Here is a 21,785-nt window from a genome sequence, read left to right on the forward strand (position 1 = left end):
CATTAACGTATCACAAGGAAGCTACTAAGCATAAATTTCCATCACCTTTACATTCAGGCGCAGCTGGACGCCATTCTCCATTTATACCATCTGCAGCAGTTGAACACGTAATGGTTGGGCTTCCAATAAGGGAGAAAGTAGGGTTACAGGTATACGTTATTGCTGTGCCATGGTCAAACTCATGGAAACCTTTGCCAGTGTGTACGCCATTGGCAATGTCAGGAGGGGGGAAACAGGGGATTCCTGTGAAGCAGAAGCAACATTAACAGTTCAGTTAGACTACAATTGCAAGAGCATCCCTGTTAGGGGGGTATTTGGACTAAATTTATTTTCACTGAAAAGATGTTTCATTTTATAAAGTAATCATTTGATACTTATTATAGGCATATGCATCCATTTTGGATGACACCCAAACATTGAAACAGTGGGCTGTTTTGAAGATATTTCCACCTCCTCCAAAGCAAACTGGGTCTTCTGTGAAGCAGGTTGCCCCTAAATATACACAGGGGGAGCTACCAAAGCCCCCATGCCAACTTCAGAGCAGGGACTGCTATAGAAAAAAAGAGTTATCAAGAAAGCTGTGGGGGTGGGATAAATAGTACACACACACACACAAAAAAAAACAACCCAACCCACAACCAAGAACTCTGTTGCCCCAAGGTTCCTTGGTGGAGAAAACTTCCTCCCAGCTTTTATTTTTACAGTGGGCTTTATTTTCTTCATGGAAATTTATGGAGGCAGTAAAACCAGGGAATAAAAGCTGTCCTCTGAAAACAGTTGAGCGGGAACCCCTGCTCCCCAGGATGGTCCTTGTGGCCCCTTGTGTAGGGATTCCACTATCCTCAGATTCCTCACTATTACCAGGGGTACAGCCTTTATTTCTCCCATGTACGTCAATGGAGACAAGGCTGCCTTCACATCTGAACACAGAGAAATAACAAAGCCTGAACCCCTGAAAACCACTGGAAGGAGGAGGGAACATTCCTACCCAGCAAAGCTACTCGAAAGCTATGCAAAGTTGCCAAGAAGGAACTGTTTCAGCTGAAAAGTTTAATGATGTTTCAGGAGGCTTCCAGTAATCAAGGTACATAATTTCTCCTCAATCCACACACATGTGGGATACTAACTCCAGAAAAAGATAGGTCCCCAAAAATGATATGGGGCAACCAGTGAATGACGCAAATTCAGACTGCTCATGGGCGATTGTTAAGTTTTAAACACCCAAGCAAAAAGGTGAGCCCAAGACAAATAGGTAAAAAAAATGGAATACGTTGAAGTCTAATAATTTTTTACTTCTTTAATCTGCTTATTATTATATTTTTATCCCAATTTTCCTCCAGGGATGGTTCTCTACCTCCCTATACAAGATCACCACAGAGAAGAGGATCTTCTGGAGGTCCTCAAACTAACCCCTTTCACCAGTGTGTGGATGTTCTATATACACTGCTTTATTCCCTCAGATCCTCTCTGAATAATGATAATGAAGCAAAGTTGCTTCCATTACTTCCACTAAAACTAGATTGAGAGGGACAAATCCTTTCTGTTTCTAGGAACGTTGAAAAGTTGTTTAATGAACAGGCTGTGTAGGGTTCTTGATGAAACATACCCATTTGCAAGGAATGGCAGAGGTTCCCTGCTCTAATATCTTATGCATCTAACTCCTCTCTCCTCTAATACCAATTTCATGAATTCCCAGTAACATGTTGTCAGAGCTGCCTCTAGGTCCCAGCTCACAGAGGACCAACGCCCGGTTGATGTAATGTACAAAAGTCTTTATTGAAGTTTAGTTTCCATTTCAAACCCCAGAGCGTGTAGCCCTACGTCTTGACTCTAGATCGGCGAAGTCCCCTCTGAGTCACTATCCCTTCCGCACCAGTTTAAGATCCTAGCCCGGCTCCACCTCCTGCGCTGTTCCTTCCTCCTCTGGGTCCTTCTGCCCCCTGGGGTTTCCTCCTTCCTGGACTCTTCTGACACTGACCCCCCTGAGTCTTGCCCTTCCTTCCGGCGGGCTTTAGGACCTGGCTCCCTATCCGGGCTACCTGCTGTGCCGCTCGCCTGTACATTTGAACTTGGCGCGCGCGCCCAGCCTGTGACTTTCCTCTTGACCGTTTCCCCGTTCTCCGAATGAGGCGTGGTCAATCCTGACTCATCTCCTCTCTCTGGTGGTGAGAACACTGGTCCCGATGCCTGGGACTCCTCCCCCCCACTGCGCTCTGGTGGGGAAGCTGGTCCTGATTTCCAACTGCTGCTCAGGGAGTCCCCGCTGGCCCCTTCCTTCTGGGGTTTCCCCCTTGGCACCCCCCTTGCCCTGGCCATCGGCGCTCCTTTCTGTGAATCTTCCGATTCGCTGGAGAGACTCGTGGAATCTCTCTGACCACTGTCGCTGCCTACACCCCCCTCGGATTCCTCCTCACTCTCCATTTGCTCCATCTCCTGTGTCTCTGCTCCTGAACCCCTGACATCCATCCCCCCCTCGAAGCCCCCCCTCCCCCTCTTCAGGTGCGGGTTCCGGGAGCTCCAGTGTTGTGGGGGTGAGCGCTGGATACAGTTTGTCCCCCGTGGTGTGCCGCCATCGGGATAAGTCCGGGAAGTCCTGCATGGGCTCATCGACGGCGATCTCCTCTGCTTCCATCTCTTGGGAGGCGTGTTCGAAACCTGGAGCCACCCCCAGATCCCCCAAGACCCCCTCTTCCCCTGGTTCCTGGGACGACACTGCGTGCCAAGGTCCCTTCGGCAGGTCTCTGCGCCAGCCCACTTCGGGTTGATCCTCCCACCAATAAGACCCTCCCGTGCCAAACCCTGAGAGTGATCCCTCTGGGGAACTAGTCCCCGGAGTCGTCTCCTCAGCTGATGAGAAACCCTGGAAAGTGCTGGCTGAGAGTGTGGGCGTGAAAAGATATTCGTCGAAATAATCCGCTGGCATGGGTTTGTGCGGGAAAATGGTATGGAATTCTTCCTTGAGCCACTGCTCCTCCACTGCATACTCCGGCACCCACCTGTTGGCGCTGGCTGGGGTGTCTTCTGTGGCGAGGAGATATTCTATCCCTTCCTCCCCCCACCTCGAGTCTAAAATCTCTGTGGCTTCATTGAGTGGCTCCTCTCCCGGCGACCCCCCCCTTCTCAGGTGCCCCCCTGAGCGGTTCTGGTGCTGTCCCTGGCGCCTGAAACCTGTGAGGTGCCTTGTAGGGCGTTAGCACTGATCTATGAAAGACCGGGTGCATTCTGGATCCCTCGGGAGTGTCAACCGGAAGGCCACCGGGTTGATCTGTGCCTCGACTTGGTAAGGCCCTAGCTGCTTGTGCCCGAGCTTCTTCTTGGCTAACGATCTGGCCGGGACTGCCTGGGCTGCTAACCAGACCCAGTCCCCCACCCGGATGTCCTCCCCAACTCTGCTGTGTCGGTCTGCCTGCACTTTGTAAGCTTGTTTTGCTAACTCCAACTGCCTCCTGAGCTGCTCGTGGACCTCCTGTAACTCCGCTGCCACGGCCTCTGCTCCCTGCGGCTCCCCCTCCCTCACCTTCTCTAAACCCGGGAAGGTTCTGGGATGCCGCCCATTGTTGGCGAAAAACGGTGTCACCCCCGTGGACACGTGCTTCGTGTTGTAGGCAAACTCGGCCAGCGGTAGGTAGTCGATGGCTGCTGGTTCGCGTAGCATCTCAGGTACTGCTGCATGACGGCGTTGACCCTTTCTGCCTGTCCGTTGGTCTGCGGGTGTCTCGCCGACGCCAGGTTGACCTTGACGTTCAGGATGCCCATCAGCTTCTGCCAGAAGTTGGAGATGAACTGGCGCCCCCGGTCGGACAGGATAGACCGTGGTAGGCCGTGCACCTTGAACACGTGGTCTATGAACAGCTTGGCTGTCTGTTCCGCTGTGGCCACCTTCGCGCAAGGAATGAAGTGGGCCATCTTGGTGAACAGGTCTACCACCACGAGTACCGCTGTCTTCCCCCTCGAGCTGGGCAGATCAGTGACAAAGTCCAGAGCCACCCTCTCCCACGGTTCGAACGGTGTCTGTAGCGGTTCCAACAGCCCCGCCGGTGGTTTGTGTACCGGCTTGGCCCTTTGGCAGGTGTCGCACCTATTGACATAATCCGCGACTTCCCCCCGCATCTTGGGCCACCAAAAGTCTCTGGCTACCAATTCCACCGTCTTCTCTTTGCCGAAGTGCCCAGCACTGGGCGCGTCGTGCAACTGTTGCAGTACTCTCGCTCGGAGGTCATCTCCCGGCACGTAGAGGGCCCCTTTGCGGATGAGCAGTCCGTCACTTATCTGGAACTCATCGCCCCTCGCTGTGCCGCTGCACACCTCCTCCATCTTGGCTCGAGCGAAGGGGTCCGTCTGCAGCGCGCGACGTACCGCGTCCAGGTCCACCGTGGCTGAGGCGCATGCCCACGCTTCCGGTGCGAAAATGTGCTTGGCCGCCGCCGGTACCTCTTCCTCTAGATACTGCGGTTTCCTGCATAGCGCATCCGCCATGATGTTGCTGTCTCCCGGGATGTATTCTATCCTGAAGTCGAAATCTGCAAAGAACTCCGCCCAGCGGATGTGCCTCTGGTTCAGGAACCTCGCCGTGCGCCAGTACTCCAAGTTCTTATGGTCCGTGCGGACCTGCACCGTGTGTTTGGCTCCGATGAGGAAGTGCCGCCACGCCTTGAAGGCTGCATGAATGGCCAGCAACTCCCTGTCCCAGATGGTGTAGTTCTGTTCCGACTTGCTGAGTTTCCTGGAGTAGAAAGCGCACGGCCTCCAGTCCCCCTGGTGGTCTTGCTGCAACAGGACGGCCCCCACGGCTCTGTCTGAGGCGTCCGTCTCCACCCTCATGGGCCTGGTGGGGTTCACATGTAGTAGTTGTTCTTCAGACGCGAAGAGACGCTTGAGTTTCTGAAAGGACTGCTCCGCCTGCTCAGTCCAGATGAACTTCTTCTTCTTGGAACTGAGGGTGTCGGTGATGGCCGCCGTCTGCATAGCGAAACCCTTGATGAATTTGCGATAGAAGTTGGCAAAGCCGACAAACCTCTGGACCTCCTTCCGATTGCGCGGGCTGTTCCAGTCCAGCACCGAGCGGACCTTGGCGCTGTCCATGGCGAGTCCCTTGTCGGACAGCTTGTAGCCCAGGAAGTCCACCTCCGTCCTGTCGAACTGGCACTTCTCCAGCTTGGCATAAAGCCTGTGGTCCCTCAGCCGCTGCAGAACTTCCTTGACATCTCTCTCGTGGGCCTCTTGCGACTCCGAGAAGATCAGGATGTCGTCCAGGAAACAGACGCACTTCTTGTAGAGGAGACCCGCTAAGACGTGGTGCATGAAGGCCTGAAAACAGTGGGAACCATTCTGCAATCCAAAAGGCATAACTCTATATTCATAGGTGCCCAGCGGCGTAAACATGGCCGTTTTCCACTCGTCACCTTCCCTCACTCGTATGAGATTGTACGCTCCGCGTAGATCTAACTTAGTAAAGATGTGACCCTTCCTCACCGTCGCCAGCAGGTCGTCGATCTTGGGCATGGGGAAGGCTGAGGGCTTGGTTTTCGAGTTCAAGATTCTGAAATCAACTACCAGCCTCTTTTGGGGTGTGTCCCGCTTCTTCACAAAGAACACGGGACTGCTCCCTACCGCCTTGGATTCTCGGATGAATCCCCGCTTCAAATTGTGATCTATGAACTCCCTGAGTTCCTGCAGCTCATCCTCAGACATGGAATACAGTTTCCCCGTCGGCAGCGTCGCCCCCGGCAGGAGGTCAATTTTGCAGTCGTAGGGTCTGTGGGGAGGCAGCTTGTCCGCTTCCTTCTCGCAGAAAACCTCCAAAAACTCTTTGTACTTGTTGGGTACTGCTTGCAACGTGCCTAAGTTAAGCTGTGGTCCATCCTCGTGCCCCTCCTCTTCCGCGTTAGCGAGGATGCAGTGTTCTGCGCAGTAGGAGGAGCCGAAGGTCAGTTGACGCTGGTACCATGCTAATGCCGGGCTGTGCCTGTCCAGCCAACTCATGCCCAACACTATGGGCGTGTCTGACAGGTGGGTGACATTGAAGCTGATGACTTCGCAGTGATTACCAATTCACATCACCATTGGAGGTGTCTGCTGCAGCACTTGCCCTCCTAGTAGCTCTCTGCCGTCCACCGTGACTACTTTCAGGGGCATCGCGGCCGGCAGGAGCGCCACGTTGTGTTGTTTGAGAAAATCCACTCCGATAAAGTCTGCATTGCTGCCAGAGTCAATGGTAATAGGGACTTCCATGGTGAGCCCATTGGGAAGCTGGAGGGATGCGGTGAGCTGCACCACTGGTTTGGGTGGGAGGGGGTCTGTGGGCTGTAAAATTCCTGGGGACTGCTTCACTGACTTGTCTGGCTGGGCCCCAGTGCCTCCGATTCCAGCCAGACCATTCCGTTTCCCTGCTGTGGTGCATTTTGCTGAACTGATTCTGTTACTGTTGCTGAGGCTGCAGTGTGCTTGTGAATCCTCCGGGGACACTCTTTCGCCATGTGCTGAGCACTGTCGCAGATGTAACATTTCCTGTTCCCTCTAGGAGGCTTCGTTTTGACTGCTCCCGGCGTTAGGGCTCCGGCTGCTGACTGAGCCTTAGCACCACCTATCTCCATCGGCTCTTCTCCCCCTCCCAGCGGAGGCGTGGATTGAGCGCGCGCTGTTTCCCTGGGAAAGGGGGGCGGTGCTCTTGCTGGCGTGCGTCCCCAACGCCCTTCCTCCTTGCTCCAAGGGCGTTCCTCCAGGCGCACCCCAATCGTTAGCGCCCTCTGCACCACATCTTTGGTGGTCTGGGGTCTCTCCCCCCTTGCGATTTCGTCTTTCACAGCACCGTTCAGCCCCTCCCAGAACAGGTCCCTGACGGCAGCTGACTCTTTCTCCCACCCCAGTGCGTTGACCAATGCGAAAAAACGGGAGTGATATTGTCTCACAGTGGCTCTGCCTTGTCTCAGTCCATGCACCTCTTTCCTGGCGATATCTACATCAATCTCTGACAAAAAACACGCATCCATCGCTTTAATGAAGGCATCCGCCTTCTGGAGGGCTGGATCCTTATCTCTCCAGAGATTGCGCAACCATGCTTTAGCTTCTCCATGGAGATGACTGACTATGAAGCCTACTTTCTCCTCCTCATCTCTAAAGTCCTTCTCCAGCAACTTTAGCGCATAAATCACGTCTGCTCTGAAGTTAGGATACTGCTGCAGATTCCCATCGAAATGAGACACCAGGCTCCCTCCTCTTTTCCCCAGGCCAATCCCCTCTGGTCTGGGTCCCGGCAGCCCCTGTGTAGTCAACGCTTCTAACCTGGCTCGCAGATCCTGGCAGGCAGCCGCTGCTTCCGCCTCGTTTTTCCTGGATGCCAAAATTTCCGCGTTCAGTTGTGTTACTGCGTTCCGCAGACTGGCTATGTGTTCTTCGGTAGTCATTTTGCCTCCTTTTCGTGAGCTCGCGAAGCACCAATCTTCGCCCCTCGCTGCGTTCCTTCACGTTGCGAGGTTTTAAAAGGTGACGGGAGGGGACTTACTGTCAGAGCTGCCTCTAGGTCCCAGCTCACAGAGGACCAACGCCCGGTTGATGTAATGTACAAAAGTCTTTATTGAAGTTTAGTTTCCATTTCAAACCCCAGAGCGTGTAGCCCTACGTCTTGACTCTAGATCGGCGAAGTCCCCTCTGAGTCACTATCCCTTCCGCACCAGTTTAAGATCCTAGCCCGGCTTCACCTCCTGCGCTGTTCCTTCCTCCTCTGGGTCCTTCTGCCCCCTGGGGTTTCCTCCTTCCTGGACTCTTCTGACGCTGACCCCCCTGAGTCTTGCCCTTCCTTCCGGCGGGCTTTAGCACCTGGCTCCCTATCCGGGCTACCTGCTGTGCCGCTCGCCTGTACATTTGAACTTGGCACGCGCGCCCAGCCTGTGACTTTCCTCTTGACCGTTTCCCCGCTCTCCGATGGAGGCGTGGTCAATCCTGACTCATCTCCTCTCTCTGGTGGTGAGAACACTGGTCCCGATGCCTGGGACTCCTTCCCCCCACTGCGCTCTGGTGGGGAAGCTGGTCCTGATTTCCAACTGCTGCTCAGGGAGTCCCCACTGGCCCCTTCCTTCTGGGGTTTCCCCCTTGGCACCCCCCTTGCCCTGGCCATCGGCGCTCCTTTTTGTGAATCTTCCGATTCGCTGGAGAGACTCGTGGAATCTCTCTGACCACTGTCACTGCCTACACCCCCCTCGGATTCCTCCTCACTCTCCATTTGCTCCATCTCCTGTGTCTCTGCTCCTGAACCCCTGACACATGTGATTTTGTCAACTAACATATGTTATTTCATTGCACAAATTTCCTGCTCTGGGGAAAGCTACAAATACAGCCAGCTGGTTGGAAACAACAATTATGGTGAGTATCTGGAACATGATCAGAAAGTATCCTGAGTTTTACATATCAGTTGAGGACACTTGCACACTTGCAATAAACAGAGCCACACTATAACACATTGAGATTAACCTTAATAAGCTAGAATTAACAAATCATCTTACGTTGGCAAAGTGGAAGATCTCTATTCCAAACAACTTTGCTGTCTATAAGGGAACATCGAAGAGTCTTTTGGCCTATTATTCTGTACCTAAAGGGAAAGAGAAACCTTATATTTTAGTGCAAAGGATGTAGGTGTGCAGATAGAGAATATATCTTAGCCAGTACATATACCTTATTTAGACTATACTCTCCCCTACAGTGTCACAATTCTGCTAGTTGACACAAAAAGAAAATAATGGAACCAACCACCACCAGTTCAAAAGCAAAAAGAAACAACACAGCAGTACGAATATTAACAGCAGTAGTATTAAAATCTGTTCAAGTAATATTCAATGAAGCCTGCTTAAAAAGTCTCTGTTGTTGCTGAAATGTTACAAAAATATGGTCAGGAGAAGTTTCCTGAAGAGAGGATTCCATAGATGGGGTACTGCAACTGAAAAGTCTTGTCTCTGGTTGCTGTCAGTCTAAGTTGAAACAACCTAGCAATTCACTTCACTTCACAATACAGAATTATTTCTTTTTTAAAAAAGAGTGCTCAGATAAAGTCATATCAACATAAAAACCTTGATAGCTTGGATGACAGGCTGTAGTGCTTTCATAAGAGAGCCTGGGCTTTCTAATTTCAATATAGTGCACTTCCTCGGGTCAATATGAACTACTTGAAATACAATTCAGGTATCTAATGAGGGTTTTGCACTGCGCTATGATGGGGAGTGGAATGTCACCTTAAAAACAAAGGGGAGCAGTAAAGGCAGGAATTCATTATCTTTTAAACATGTATTATTTCATTAAAACTATGCGAGTCCCCATCCTTGATTACCATAAAAAAAATAACAATACCAACACCACTATCTATAAAACCCATCATTATTTTACCATATTGCAAGGGGCGGACTGTGACTGTGAAAGTGTGGGTTAAACAAGCCCTGCAACATATTCTTATATCTATTTTGCTATTTTGCTGGAGAAAGGGAGAAGTTAAAGTAATATATGACAACCCTGAAGTGTAGTCTAATAAATTATTATTATTATTATTATTATTATTATTATTATTATTATTATCTAATGGTAATGGTGCTATTCTGGCATATTGTTTTTCTGTGAAGTGAGCTGTGAAGTGGCTTGTGGCAGCAGTGCAATCACTTAAGGGCTGCAAGGAGCAAATGGAAACAGGGAAAGAATTGAGGATTTCAGTAGTGATTGGAAAGATATTCAGATGCTGTCCAACCATAGAAAGACAGTGGTTCTGCCAAATGAGAATTACGGGCAGCCCTGTTTAACCGGGGTTACATTCCAAAGCACTGTGCATGCTGGTTAAATCATGGATAATTAAAACCCATTGGAAAAAACCTGCTAATACCCCGCTCCACCCCATGATGTTTCAGTGACATCTTTATGATGTTTGTGCAGGTCACTTCCAGGTTCGGCGCAATGTGCATATACACAGTTGCTCCCAATATTGAATGTGCATAAACAGAGGGCTGCCTGGAAACAAAATGAAAAATCTGAATTCAAATTGCCACTGCTTAGGTAGTAGAATCAACCAGAAACAGTAGATCTGTTCCCTCTTTATTAATTTATTTGGAGCATTTACTCCCCACCTTACCCTCTCTGTGGACACCCATGATTCTAATTATAAGATAGAGCAGATTTTTAAGAGTACAGTAATGCTTAATATGGTAGCAGTTAATATGTGTCTGTCACCAACCCCTCCCAGGAGTTTTAAACAAAGCAAGGTGTTACAAACGTTGACTTAAAACTCACCCCTCATTACAGCCTAGAGTTATTTCATCACCTAATCGCAAGTCTGTTGCTTTTATTATTCTGCCATTCTCAAGAGTAATAGCAGGACATGGCCTTCCTAAAAGAAAAATCAGAACAGGCATTAGCACATGCAACCTTGATTCATTCATTCATTTTTTTAAAAAGGGTATCCTATAGACAGATTAGGGACAGATGGGGCTCCTCAACCTTGGAAGGTAGCCCATCTAGGAGAAGGAAAGCTCTGATCCTAAACCTCCGCTGCACTGCAGGATATCTTCAGGATAAGAAAAGGCTAAGGAGCAAACCCTATATAGAGCAGAGTCCCTAAGACGGTTGGATGGCGCCTCGTAAGCCTCCTGCAGCCAAGCTGGTGCCAAACAAATTGCTCCGCTTTCCTTTGGACTACATTAACGAGGCCAAAAGTGGGCAAATAGAAATAATAATAGTATAAAAAAAAAAGAGGAAAAAGTCTGGCCTACATATAGAGAGTTGTTAGAGGAGAAAGAAGGAAAATTGAAACTTAAAGACTTTGATGAAATAAGAGAACCTGTTCAAGACTGGTTGCAATATCAAAAATTAAATGAGATATTTAAAGAAGATAACAAGAAAGGTTTTTGTTATACAGTATCTAGATTCCAGAAAGAAATTGTAGATGAAAATTTTAAACTATTAAAAAAAGATGTATAGTATTTTATTAGAATGGGAGACCAAAGATTAGGAGGTGAAATCCACAATGATTAAGTGGGCACAAGATACAATTAGAGGACTGGGAGAAATTATGGAGAGAAATTTACTGACTGTATATTATTAAAAGAGAATTATATGAACATGATTTACCGTTGGTATATTACTCCAATGAAAATGGCAAAAATGTATAGATCAAGCTCCAATAAGTGTTGGAAGTATAAAGAGAAGGAAGGCACATTTTATCATTTATGGTGGAACTGTAAAATAGTTAAAAATTATTGGGAAATGATATACAGTGGTACCTTGGGTTACATACGCTTCAGGTTACATACACTTCAGGTTACAGACTCCGCTAACCCAGAAATAGTACCTCAGGTTAAGAACTTTGCTTCAGGATGAGAACAGAAATCGTGCTCCGGCGGTGCGGCAGCAACGGGAGGCCCCATTAGCTAAAGTGGTGCTTCAGGTTAAGAACAGTTTCAGGTTAAGAACGGACCTCCAGAACGAATTAAGTACTTAACTCAAGGTACCACTGTATAATGAAATGAAAAAAATGTTTAAGGTAACTTTTGTTAAAACCCCAGAAACCTTTTCGATAGGAATTTTAGGTCAAGATTTGCTAAAGGGGAAACACAGACTTTTTATGTACGCTATAACTGCGGCAAGGATGTTATTGGCACAAAGATGGAAAAGCGATAAAATACCAACGAAAGAAGAATGGAAAGAAAGACTTACAGAATATGCCGAAATGGCAAAACTGAAAGACTAAGAAATAAGGGGGGAAATCCTTTAAAGAAGATTGGGAACCATTTTCGGTTTATCTACAGAAACAATGCAAAGAATTGGACTCATTAGCAGGTTTTAAGTAAACATTTACAAATAACAAAATTTGTATAAATTATAAGATTAAATATAAAAAATGAATGGAAAGGAAATAAGCAGGATTTGATATTGAAAATAACCTAGAAAAAGGAGATTGAGAGAAGTTGGGGGAGGGGAGGGATAATTTGGGATTGGTGAATTATGATATATGTTATACAGTGGTGCCCCGCAAGACGAATGCCTCGCAAGACGGAAAACCCGCTAGACGAAAGCGTTTTCCGTTTTGGAGGTGCTTCGCAAAACGAATTTCCTATGGGCTTGCTTCGCAAGACGAAAATGTCTTGCGAGTTCCTGCGGGGTTTTTCCCCTCCCCCCCTTTTCTAAGCCGCTTAGCCGCTTATCTGCTTATCCGCTAAGCCGCTAAAAGCCGCTAATAGCGCTAAGCCGTCAATGGGCTTGCTTCGCAAGACGAAAAAACCGCTAGACGAAGAGACTCGAGGAACGGATTAATTTCGTCTTGCGAGGCACCACTGTAATGTAATTTAGGGGTGTGTGTGGAAAATTTAATAATTTTTTTTTTACAAAAAAAGAGGCCAAAAGTGGGAGTCTTGTGGTCTGGGCTGCCCAGCACATCCTTACACACCACCCAAGCTTGCATCCCTAGGAGGTCATTTGGGTGCTGCTCACATCTCTTGAGACAGATGCCAACAACACTACAGGAACCAAGGTCATTTCCAGATGACCTGTTAGAGCATTCATGCTTTTTTTGTGTGTGTGTAGAGAGGTTATACAACATTGTGTCAAAAAACTGTTATACCACAATCTTCAGTACATTTTCCTGTCACACACTTTACTGCAAGAAGCCTATTTTTTAAAAGCAACAAGTTTGCTACACAAAGGCACAAAATACATTGTGCTGTCTGAATTTGTGGGTATTAGATTGGATCCCACCTGCAAAATAGAGACAGTCCTGAAATGCTCTTGAAAATACTATCTTCTCTAACAGGTATCCAGTTTTATTGGGTTTTCATAATAAGGTCATCTGTTGGCTGCATCCGGCCTTTAGGGTGGTTTCTTTTCTCCGCCATGAGTTGAAAGCAGCTGAAAGATCATTTCTCCCCTTATTGTATGCTTATCCTTTTTCACCTCTGGCAAATAGATGTTCTAAGTTTTGTTAGTGCTGACACTGTCTAGTATCAAAAAAGAAGACAGCTGAGATAATTAAAAATTCTCTTTTGTTGACTACAAAGTTGTAATACTGCTTCCATACCCTTGTGTTTATCTCAACTGGTTAAAACTAAGGCATTTTGTTCAAATAAATTTAACAGTTATACTTTAATTAATTAATTAAATTGATCTACCAGCCTTCATGTGAATATGACAGGGCAGTTAAGTACAGTACTTTTAAGTACAGTAGTTTTGTGTGCCTGCTAGGCTATTGTGCACTTATGTGCATATTTTCCAGTCAGTCCACCTCATGCCGCTAAATACACAAGATCCTTCCCACCCGCTTCAGGAAAACAGCTGTCACTGCTGACACCTCTTACAATCATGATATTGTAAGAATCACAGAATTGTAGAGTTGAAGGGACTCCAAGGGTCATCTAGTCAACCCTCCTGCAATGCAGGAATCTCAGCTAAAGCATCCAGCTAAAGAAGCTAGTTTAACCTTCAGGTACAGTTTAAATGTCTTAGGAAAGAGGTTGCTATAGCAGCTGCCTAATACAATTTCTATTCACTATTTATTTACAGCTAATTATTGTCCAAGGCAGCTTACTATATATTTTATATAGAAATACAATAAAACAGAGAAGACTCACTAGGACAGGGCCAATAGCTATACAGGTTTAACCCCCATTCTCAGATGTTCTGACAACCACTCTGCTGCTGAATCTCCTGGCCTGGAAATGGGTGCTAAAGCAGCCAGATATAAGTCGTTCATAGGCCAGGAATTCCACAGGTCTGGTGTTGCTGCCGATGTCTCTCACAGCTTTGGGCTGTGAAAATGAGGTGAACCAACTATTAACTACTGGTTAATTTTTTGCTTTTATGAGGAAAACTCTGGTTCTTGGAGACTTGGATAAATTAAATAGGAAAAAAGGTTTTATTTTACAGAACAAAACTAGTAAAACAAAGGATGTGTAAGGAGATAGAAATCTTTCAAGAAACAGACTATTTATATTTATATTAAATTTAGTGGATGTTATAGGCTTCCATACAAGGTGGCAAACACACAGCTTCTTTTCAGTTATTTCACTTCAGTTCCTTAAACTTAACTGTATAGATGTTACAGCTTAGGTCTTAATACTTGGGTTCTTTCACATGGTCTCCCAGCCTTTTATAAATCACATTCCTGAGGCTTCTTACTGAATGGAGACCCAAGTAGTGTGTTCCCTAAAAACTCTTTCTCCTGTCCCCTATTCAATTTCCCAGTTTTTCTCTTGTCTATATACTCCTTAAAAAGGCACTTATCACTATCTTTCAAACTAAGCTCAGAGACTTCCTTCCCTGGCTACAGATATGATCCTCAGAACAGATCCCTCTCACACAGCTCAGGAGTTATGCTCCTATCCAGCAAAACACAAAGAACATCAACTCTCAACTGCCTTTCCTTTTCCCTCCCAAGGTGCTGACTCCGCCTCCCTCAGGCAAGCTGCACCTGCAGCCAGCGCCCTACAAGCTACACCACCCTGGTGGAATTTCACAGCACTGCATCACTACACTGCTCTTTCTGAGCTTTACGTCACAGTTGTATACTATAAATACATGACACAGCCTCCTCAAAAATCCAATTAAGGTGTGTTAGGTGGGCAAGATAGGGACTTAAGATCAGATAGAGAAGGAAATGAGCAACAGATATGAGATACTGGAGAGTAAGAGGTTGTTCAGAACATAACAAGGAGCAATAAATTCCTACTGGTTAATTGTATGTTAATTGAGCAACCTTATAAATTTGAACAGAATTAGTCACATGAACAAAGCTTTGGAAAATAAGATGTTATAGCTAGTAAAAGTTATTTAATATGGCTTAACAATCAGAACAGTATATCAAACATGTTGACATCTCAAGGCCAGTTTTAAGCCTTTTTTGGGTCAATCTCATCTTTTATATATTTGGATTGCTTGAAGCAGAACCCTCATCTATGTGGTAATCATTGTTAAATTTAAAAGGGAATACTTCAGAGATATGCAAGAAAAATGCATTTGAATGCAGAATGTGGCAGTGAATAGAGAACAGGAGCCTACCATTACATCTAATTCTAGAACTATGAAGGACACATCATGCTTAACGTAACACAGGTTCAGTTTAAACACAAGGAAATACTTTTCTGTGTATGGAACTTTGGAATCAAAATAAATAATGGCCAACAGTGCAAAGGACTAGAAAGAAACAGCATTAGAAAGAACAAATAGGACCAGCTACAACAAAATGCTGTGATATTCAGTCACCTTCCAAGAGAAGGTTGGTAGACAGCCAGTCAGGCCCTTTCTCCACCAAACAAATTCATCCTCTCCATTCAGTTCCCGCCCCCGGCTGTTAGCCAACCACCTGATAACCACCTTATCAGCTACTTTAAAATGAGGCTGCATTTTAAATTGCATTTTAACCTGTATTTTAAATTGTTTTTTTTCCTTTTTCTCCCCCCCCCTTTCCCCCCTATTATGTTTTTACTGTGATTTTATTGGTGCTAGCTGCTCTGAGCTCGGCTCTGGCTGGGGAGGGCAGGGTATAAATAAATTTTTTATTATTATTATTATAGTTCATGTTCCATCTTCATCAGGCTATTTTTGCCTATTTGGTTTCTTAAAAGTTGTTATTTGGTACTTCTGCAAACTCTGGGATTCCTCCCAGGATGCTATTTCTCTGTTCTTGTTTCTTAGAAGCACCGCTGTGACTACAGTCCCAAGGGCATCCACCACCTAAGTCCACCACTGGGAGGAGTAATACTTAGAATATTCTAGTTTTCCAATTTAAGCCCTCAACATACAATAGAAAACCCTTCTGTATTATTTCCTAACTTTTTGAAGTGTCTGGATCTCCTCTAATCCACTGCTCTGATCTAAGGTGGCTGTTCAATAGTTTTACATATTCTGCAAAACAAAAAAAATTCCTTCCAGTAGCACCTTAAAGACCAACTAAGTTAGTTCTTGGTATGAGCTTTCTCGTGCATGCACACTTCTTCAGATACACTGAAACAGAAGTTTCCAGACCCTTCTTCAGATACACTTCTGTTTCAGTGTATCTGAAGAAGTGTGCATGCACACGAAAGCTCATACCAAGAACTAACTTAGTTGGTCTTCAAGGTGCTACTGGAAGGAATTTTTTTTGTTTTGACTATGGCAGACCAACACGGCTACCTATCTGTAACATATTCTGCAAAGTAAGTGAAACTCACCTTGACAAAACTTGGGATTTTCTGTTGACCATCTTGAAGTGGCAAGACACGTAAGAGAAAGAGTCACTCCAGGAATAGGCTCATAACCTGGAATGCAACGGTACTGCAAAACAGTCCCAACGAGATAACTGTCTTTTGGATCCCCACTCCTTAGGCTAGCATTAGGTACATTCAGATGGGTGCAATCACCTGGAAATAAAAATTGATAGGAAGCTTAGAAGCTATGGGAGCGAAATGAAGGTTCATTGTAGCATTGAACACTGGATGATTCATAAAGAAATGTCTACGAGATTTTCCTCTAATGGGATCTAATGAGAGCCATGTCCTAATAGATTCCTGGATTTCATTTACAGAGCATTGTTGGAACAAGAGTGGCAACAGAAAGACTTACAGAGCAATCATAACCATAGCTACCTGGAAGTAAGCCCTACTTACTTCAGTGGGGCTTGCTTGAAGGTAAGTGAGGATAGGACTGCAGCCTTACTGTACTGGGCCAAAATCCTGAAAGATGAAGGGGACTATCCACTGAAGCATGTTTAATATCCCATTGCACACACTGCTTGTGAGTCTAGTGTCAGGTTGCCAAAGAATTACATGCTTTTCAAAAAGGCAGTAGCTAGCTGAAATGCTTTAAGAAAGAAACGTATTTCATCATACATTAAGAACTATTTTCTTCACAACAAATTTACTAGAGCTGTAAGCAATTAACTATTGCAGCATTGGTTTTCTTTTTTAAGGATCTTGAGTAGATGAAAACATTAATTAATTTTGCAAATTCTTACATCTATGTTTTCTTTTTCCAATCCTGTGATGCAATCATGACAAATCCCTAACAAAATCCTAGTTCATTTGAAACCTTGCCTGTGACCTTTTGGTTGACCCTAAAATACATATATTATTGCCAAAGTATGGCCTTCAGCTTTTCAAGAATTAATACACAATCCTCTTATTGGAAGTGAGACGATGTACAAAAAACATATTTACCCTCAGCGCTTCATACTTGGCTATTCCTGCTTAGGAAGTTTTGGAAGCAACAAGATAATGACACCCTTAAATTTTAGTGACATATAATGCACCAAATAAATTTACATGTTTTCTAGTAACTGCAAATGCCATTTGGAATGTTAGGTAGCTGTCTCACAACTACTTCAAGTCCATGCAATAAAAATTGTATTCAAAGAGACAGCAAAAGGAAACAAACACATAGTATTCAAATGCCAGTCCTGTCCAGCACATGTCCAATATGCTTATAGAGCATGCTGCAATGTTCAAATCAAGGTATGTTGTGAATACCATTGATGCTCATTTATGACACAAGCTCCTGCATCCGGTAGGCAGGCTGTCGCTTTTTTAAGAGCCCTCCCCTGCATGCAGTGATCTTATGTGGCTCTGTGTCTAGCACTGCCTGGCTGCCTGGCTTAGTACTGACATCATTAGTCAAGGAGGCTCCCTGTTATTTGTTTTTGACTCTTGAAAACAGTACAAGATAAAGGAAGAAGAAAGCAAAAAGGACCCACAGCAAGGTCAGGGAAGCTCTGGGCTTGTCCAGAATTGCAACACATTATTCATATGCCCCAGCAGCATGTCAAGAGTACGGCATCCAGTATAGTTAAAGGTCTTATGAAGTAAGGCCTGGAAAAAAGAAAGATTTAAGGGGAGACGTGGCGGCTGTTTCCAAATATCTGAAGTGCTGTCACAGCAGAAGGCGGAGCAGAATAAGAACAAACACGTGGGTAAGGGAGCTAACTTCAGGTAAACACAGACAGGCTCCTAGTTCCCTCCTGCCCTGGACGCGGGAATGGCCTTCGCCATCCCCGAGAAAGCCTTGCTTCGCCCTCGGTCATGATCCGGCTCTGGAGGGATGCGGGGCGCCTCCCATTTGAGAGAAGAACCGAAGCCCACCCCCACCCCCCCGCCTCACCTTGAACTCTGGACAGCGAGGAAAACAGCAGCAGCAGCGCTAAAGGAAACCGCCCCCCGCGAGGGAAGCCAGGAAGAGGCGCCATCGCACGAGAGAGAGAGCCCGGAGTCAGAGAAAGAGAAAGCGCGCCGCAGCTCCCTCCGCAGCTGAAAAGCAAAGCGACGGAGCGGGCCCAGGAAACAGCTCGACGGGAAGGGAGAGGCGGCGGCGCGCTTTTCCGGCCAAGGGGCGTGAGCAGCAGCGTCGCCTCCGAGGCTCCGCCGAGAGGAAGGCGGGGGGGGGGAGGAGCCGCACGAGGAACCGCCTCCGCCGTTATCGGTTCCCGGTATTAGCTAACGCTCCAAGGCCGCCGCGCGCGTGCTGGTTGGAGGTTGCGGGCAAGAGCGCGCTCGGGATTGGCGGGTAGAAAATGTGAGCGAAACCATAACTGAGGGGAAACTAACTTTCGGATAACAGCCGCGTGATGAGTCTGCTCTCTGACCCCTGAGGGGAAGAGATAACGGGCTCCGCGCATGGCAGCCCAACCTGGGGCGTGTCCAGCTGCTCCTGGTGTTGGGACTGGGGGACCTCGAGGGACCCGAATTCATTCCCACATAAACTGTAATTCTCAGAGTGGTTTAACAATAAATCCCACTTCCCAAGAAACCCTAGAAATTAGCACTAGGAGGGAAATAAAAGCCCCCTCTCAACGCCCTTCCCAACTACACATCCCATGACTGTTTAAAGTGTTATTTGTTGGCATCCATCTGCCTAAGGTGACAATGGAGGAGTGTGCCCTTAGGGGTGAAGTCAAAGTGCTGGACGGCTACAGCGCCTGCCTATGCTGTAGTAGAGTATGATGCAGTAGAGACATGTTTTCTTGCATCTGGGGCAGATGAAGGCATCCTATTTTAAATGTATAGTGCAGATAGGACCTAAGTGAACCCCACACTCTGGTATCATTTCCAAACAGAGTCGTCCTACAGGACCCACCTGGGCCTGGTACGCCCCAGCTACTGCTATGGTTTCAATGAAGCAAGTATGTAAAGTTTTTGTAATTCTCCTGTTCTCTTCATTAGTTTGGCTTAGAAGAGGATTGGGCAATTCTGACTGCCACTATTCATCCACAAGCACTACCCCTGCAAACATATGCACACAATCTGACATCCATCTGTCTCAAGAGGCAATGGTGTGTGCCTCCAGGGCTGAAGCCGTCTGCTGCATTAGCAGCACCAAAGTGACCCCCAGGGTGCAAGCCTGGGCAGTGTGTATGGAGGTCCTGTGCTGCCTAGACAATAAGACCCCCATCTTGGTCATGCTGATAATGGTCTAAAGGAAAGCAGAGCAGTGTTTTGTATCAACTTGGCTGCAGGAGTTGTCAGAAGGCGGGGTACAAGGCACCCTCCAACTGTCTTAGACTACATATTTCTGTAGTGTTTACTCTTTAACCTTTTCTTCTCCTAAATATATTTCATAAGGCAGTGGAGGTTTAGGAACTGAGTTTTCCTTCCAGATGGTTGATGAGGTGTGTCCCATCTGTCCCCCACTTCCCTCTGAAGCACACGCAGAAACCACCTTCTTGACTGTTGGACCCACCATTGGTGTACTTCTGTTTGTCTATCTCAAGTTTCTTGCCAATCCCTGTATGTATAACAGAAGATTCTTTATTCCCTCTTTCCACACTCTGTATACCACTTTTAGTACCCTTCTTAGCCTTTTGTTGTAAGATTTCATTTTCTAGTACATAGCTTCTCATTAGTGATGTCTCTGAAACTGGTAAGAATTTTGCTATGACAGTGGGAGAAAAGCAGGAAGTACAAATCCAACATTGTTCTTCTCATGTGTTTATCTTTCTTATGCATTTATGTTAGCTAACAGATAAGGAGTAATCTGATTAGTTGGATTTGCCTACTTAGGATAGAAAGCAGTATAACTGATGAGGTCAAATTCAATTCCTTGACATAGGGACTGGCATGACAACCACATTCTTGGCAATCCTGCCAAAATAATTGTTGTTACTCCCTTTCTGAAGAACTGTTGCATCATCCAAAGCAAGGCAAGGTATGAAAGCAGGGTATTTTTTTATTTGTCTTACAGCCTCACCCACTCTCTGCTTTGCATATATTCATGTCTTTCACAATATGAGGAAATGGGGGATAAGTTTTGTAAAGCAACATGAGGAAAAAATAAAGAGTATAAATATCTCTAGAAAAAAATTACCAGTCTACCTTTATGTCGTGGGTGCTGCTTAAACTGTTCTACCCATTCATTTTTCTAAGGCTGATACCTTCAGCTGCTTATCAAACCTTTGGCACTCTCTCTCTATATATATTAAATGTGCAGTTCTTGTTCGCTCTGTGGCATGAAACAGTAAATAAGTATTGTCATTGGGTTGTATTTAATACTAGTCCTACTCCAAAAATGATGAACATGATTAACTTAAATGGGTCTGAGTAAAACTTAAAATCTTTTAACCCTGAGATCAAAAGCACTTAATGAAATAAAACTTATTATTATCAGTTTACATTGAGTAGCAAGTAAGTCCTCTTTGTTGTGTAGCCTAATGGACCAATGTTAAGACTTCCCCTGGGATACCAGGCTTCAAACATTCAGCATGAAACTCATTCACTTCCTTTGGGTAAGGCAATGTAACATTACACCAGGTCCAAATCTCATTTAGCAGTGGGGCTGCTGTTGCTTTGCCTATAAGCCTTGTAGACGGAAAACAAGCTTTGAAAATAGTGCCTATGCCAAGTTGCCAGGTCACATGACTGAGCTGAACAAGGTAAGCAGCCTAAGTCCCCACTCTCTGGTCCTGCCTCAGAATACCCCTTTTGGGGGGACTTACACTGGCTTCAGCGCAGCCAGCTGAACAAGTTACACCAGTGAATCATCTGCTGAACCAACATAGAGGCCTCAATGCTGGTTGAGCCAGGTATTTGTAGCATCCTAAGGTGCTCTTCCCGGCAGACCTTGCCATAGCACTGCCCACTTAAGTCACTCTTTCACAGCCTAACCTACAGATAATGTGAGATAACCATATATTAGCATCTTGGAAGAAGGATCTTGATTTAATATGCTGTAAACCGCTTTGAGGTTTTTCTTAAAAATATAAAGCAGTATAGAAATTAAATAAATAAACTAAAATAAAAAGGGTGGGATAAAGTAATGAGCAATAAATGAATTATCATCCTGAAGGTCTGTTGGGACATCCAGATTTTGGATAATCAAGAGAATTCTTCAGATATTTTGCTCTTTCCTGGAGCATAACATTTTATTTCCTCAAAGCAGAACCATTTCATTGTGTTGTTGTGGTAATTGCTACAAAAGTATTTTAAATAAGGTGAGAGCAGCTTTTCATCTTTCTAAATCCTTCACCTTTTTTAGAATGCTGAAATCTCATGGTGAAATGAATTGTTCTGTTCATTATGAAATTAAGTCTAGCATCTTATGGGATTAATGAGTAATTTGTTGACACCATTATAAACTCAGGGAGTTTACCCATGCTCCCAAATCAAATCCTGTATATAATGTTTTTAAAGGAAAAACGGAATAAAAATGTAAAAAGCTTTAAAAAATGGACGGATATGCTCCCCCCACTCAGTTTACTATATATTTTCTCCTCTAGCACACGCACGCACGCATGCACACACACACACTGCATAAACACAGGAAGGCTGAAATTAGGGTGAAGGGAGGCTGCTTTATTGTTACTGAAT

The 21,785-nt window shown here is 45.8% G+C and overlaps 1 protein-coding gene and 1 long non-coding RNA gene across 14 annotated transcripts in view; one reads left to right on the forward strand and one right to left on the reverse strand.

Moving 5' to 3' along the window:
• LOC310847596 (membrane cofactor protein-like) overlaps positions 1-21,785 on the reverse strand; it is a 61,525-nt gene that overhangs the window by 14,391 nt on the left and 25,349 nt on the right. For all 13 annotated transcript variants that reach the window (XM_083745505.1, XM_083745509.1, XM_083745506.1 and 10 more), the window contains 4 exons: positions 16,167-16,355; positions 10,261-10,357; positions 8,499-8,584; positions 46-243 (listed from right to left, as the gene is read on the reverse strand). In XM_083745505.1, coding sequence (XP_083601631.1) covers positions 46-243; positions 8,499-8,584; positions 10,261-10,357; positions 16,167-16,355 — 570 coding nt within the window. The remainder of the gene's footprint in view (positions 1-45; positions 244-8,498; positions 8,585-10,260; positions 10,358-16,166; positions 16,356-21,785) is intronic.
• The window catches only part of LOC310847648, a 143,730-nt gene continuing 137,945 nt past the window's right edge, over positions 16,001-21,785 (forward strand). Inside the window, exon 1 of the long non-coding RNA XR_014565934.1 lies at positions 16,001-16,134. This is a non-coding gene — a long non-coding RNA (uncharacterized lncRNA). The remainder of the gene's footprint in view (positions 16,135-21,785) is intronic.

This window comes from Podarcis gaigeae (genome assembly GCF_964106915.1).
Source record: "Podarcis gaigeae genome assembly, chromosome: 6".
In the NCBI taxonomy this organism is placed as follows: domain Eukaryota; kingdom Metazoa; phylum Chordata; class Lepidosauria; order Squamata; family Lacertidae; genus Podarcis; species Podarcis gaigeae.